Genomic DNA, 2715 nt, shown 5'->3' with positions numbered 1-2715 from the left:
CGTGGTAAGAGTCGTCGCCTTCACTTACCGGGTAAGACTCTTGTTCTTTGTCTCGCTCTTACTGGGGAAGATTCTTGTTCTTTGTCATATTCATCTGATAAGATAATATAACTTGGTAAACGCTTACCTGAGTAAACATTTTGTAAACGGCCCCTTACTCTTCGATAAGAAAGAAATTGACATCTATCCTTGATTGATCCATGCATAAAAATGTCTAGATTCAACCAGTAAACTATAAACAAGAAAAGAAAGAAACATGTGTTTAACATGAATTGCACCATGCCACATTTTTCTTTATACATAATCCCACAAACATAAAATGTAGGCCATACCTTATTATATAACAAATTCACATTAAATGCAAATAAATTAAACCATATAATATATCTTCGGTCCTGTCCCATCCTGTTCCGCGTACCAAACACACCCTTATTCTACATCTTCCTTTAAATTTTTGAAGAATTTTTAACAGAACCCACCGGTTTCGATGCTAAACGTTGAACGGTTGTTCTCATTTCCCTGTGTGCACTTATCTTCCCTCGAGGATCAAGAGCTTGCGGGAAGTGGCGCACCAACGGGTGTAGTAGAGGTAGAGGTTGGGCCAATCGGTGGACTGGCAATGTGTGAAATGGTGAAGCCATAAGGCCAACACCTTTTCTTGCTCTTCTTCGTGTTTTAACGACCCTATCAGTTCTCCTAACACGCTTTCAAGCTCGAGTTTCTCGTGAAAACTCAGTACGGGTGTGTCCGTGCCATTACTCGCTCGACACATGAACGGTATCCATGACATCAACAACTTCATTTTGATCTTCCTTAATTCCTCCATGTGGCCCTCATCATCGTCTTCACTACCCATACACGTTGCTTGCTTGAACAATAACGCTACATGTGATCGGAAATACTGATATCGCATGTACCCTCATAATACGCAATAAAAACGGGATATGATTGGACAAAATGATTCGTTGTTACGTGAACTTAACTTTATGTTTATTAAGGGGGTGTTTGGGATTGCTTATAAAAACAACTTATTGAGTTATTCCGATGTAGTACCGATAATAAGTACTTTTGAGTTTTTGAATAAACAACTTATAGTGGTTACAAACTGGTAATAAGGAATTTTTGAAAAAGTTAAACTCTTCTTACTTATAATAAGTTGATAAGTGCTTTTGTAGAAAAGCATAAATTGTTTCAAATAAGCAATCGCAAACATCCACTAATAATGACATATTCGCCACTTATAATCGTTACAGGATATTAATAGTACACCATATGTGGAAGGGCATTTTAGACATTTCCTTATTAGTCTTCTAACTACTTGTCCTTGTCACTTTAACATTTATATTTGCTACGATGTAACTAAAAACATTAAAAACGGTAAAAAGTAAACGGGGCCGAAGTCATACCAGAAAGTTTGACTAAAGATCCTTGTAGCCGCAGCTGAGCCGAAAGAGCAAACGAGGCCAACTTAGTAGCCGAAGCCCATTGACGAACAGCTTCATCAGCGCTCCCACAAGCCGCTAGTTTCTGCGCCAGCCAAAGCAACTCAGCAGACAACTTCTCAGCCGAACCGCCCACTCGGGGTTTCCGTTTCATGAACCGGGTCCAAGCAGCATCACCGTAATGCCCAACCGTCTTAAAAGCCCGGTTCAACCCAAAATAACCACCACGACCGCTCTTTTTCACCACTTCTCCACCATCGCCGCCACTCGCTTCATCCACCACCTCCCTCGCCGTCACCCTTTCCGCCACCGCCAACGATTCCAGCTGTCCAAGGGCCCGTGAAAACCCGCCGGAGAGAACCGTGGCGTTCACCTTCCGTAACGACTCGTACCCTTCCTCGAGATTTTCATCCATCAATTTCTCGGCGTACGACCTGACGATATCATACTTTCTCGAACTCACGGGTATCTCATTAACAATAGCCAGTAACTGAGAAAGCGCACGCGCGATGCACGTATCACCGGCCAAACTACTATCGGCGGTTTCATTACACTTTCCGGCCCCTTTCAAAAAGGGTACCCAAATACCACTGGAATCAGAATCGATATCTGAGAAATCGGAAGTATGATTGGGATTAAGAGAAGAAGGGATGAAGGTAGGAACGATTTTGAGGAAGAAAACGAAGGCGGTGACGAGGGTATAACGAAGGATCTCGAAGAGTTTGAATTTATGGGTCAAATTCAACAGAGATTTATCGGTGTAGATGAATAAGGGTAACAGAATGTTACGAAGAAGTAATGGAGCTAGAGGTATGGGGGATTGTGGGAGTTCCATCATTTTGCAGGTGGATCGATGGGGGAAGATGAAGATGAAGATGAAGATGAAGATGAAGTGCTGAAGGAAGGAAGAAGGCCAGTGAAGGCAATAATGAATACGTGGAAAACGTTCCTAGGGTTGTTTCCACAAGAGTTGATGACGATATATCCTCCAATGATTCTATCAAAAATCCTCCACCAATCAAACTATAATTTTGTATTATACGGCATCTTAAAAAACATTATGAAGTTTCCTTTTATAACTACAGATTGATTGATTGAAATAATTTATGTTTTTCTTAAAAGAAAAATTTTAAAAAAATTCAATAGAATTTAATGTTTGGAATGATTAAGTCTTTATATAATTTCTTGGAACAAATAAGGCATTAGACATTTTAAAACATGTTAAATAACTTCTTGGACAATTTTTTAGAACAAATAAATCCTTGGACAATTT

The 2715-nt window shown here is 40.1% G+C and overlaps 1 protein-coding gene across 2 annotated transcripts; it reads right to left on the bottom strand.

The window, feature by feature from the left end:
* Positions 1 to 202: 202 nt before the first annotated feature.
* Positions 203 to 2481, bottom strand: LOC112517041. 2 transcript variants are annotated; one of them, XM_025124343.1, is made up of 2 exons: positions 1407 to 2481; positions 203 to 918 (listed from the first exon to the last, which is right to left on the bottom strand). In XM_025124343.1, the coding sequence occupies exons 1-2, from the start codon at positions 2278 to 2280 to the stop codon at positions 530 to 532; spliced, it is 1263 nt and encodes a 420-aa protein (XP_024980111.1). In that variant the 5' UTR covers positions 2281 to 2481; the 3' UTR covers positions 203 to 529. The 2 variants fall into 2 exon arrangements, with proteins under 2 accessions (XP_024980111.1, XP_024980112.1); XM_025124344.1 differs by having other exon boundaries at positions 203 to 882.
* Positions 2482 to 2715: the final 234 nt, after the last annotated feature.

The sequence above is a fragment of the Cynara cardunculus genome, assembly GCF_001531365.2.
Source record: "Cynara cardunculus var. scolymus isolate 2C chromosome LG 8, CcrdV1, whole genome shotgun sequence".
Lineage (NCBI taxonomy): Eukaryota > Viridiplantae > Streptophyta > Magnoliopsida > Asterales > Asteraceae > Cynara > Cynara cardunculus.
This window is presented reverse-complemented; position numbering and strand designations above follow the sequence as displayed.

What these genes read in the sequence shown, in the direction of transcription:
- LOC112517041 (XM_025124343.1), bottom strand. Translation starts at nt 2,280, where the DNA reads ATGATGGAACTCCCACAATCCCCCATACCTCTAGCTCCATTACTTCTT. An exon ending in ATCTTTAGTCAAACTTTCTG is followed by an intron (nt 919 to 1,406) that starts GTATGACTTCGG and finishes GCGTATTATGAG; the next exon opens with GGTACATGCGATATCAGTAT.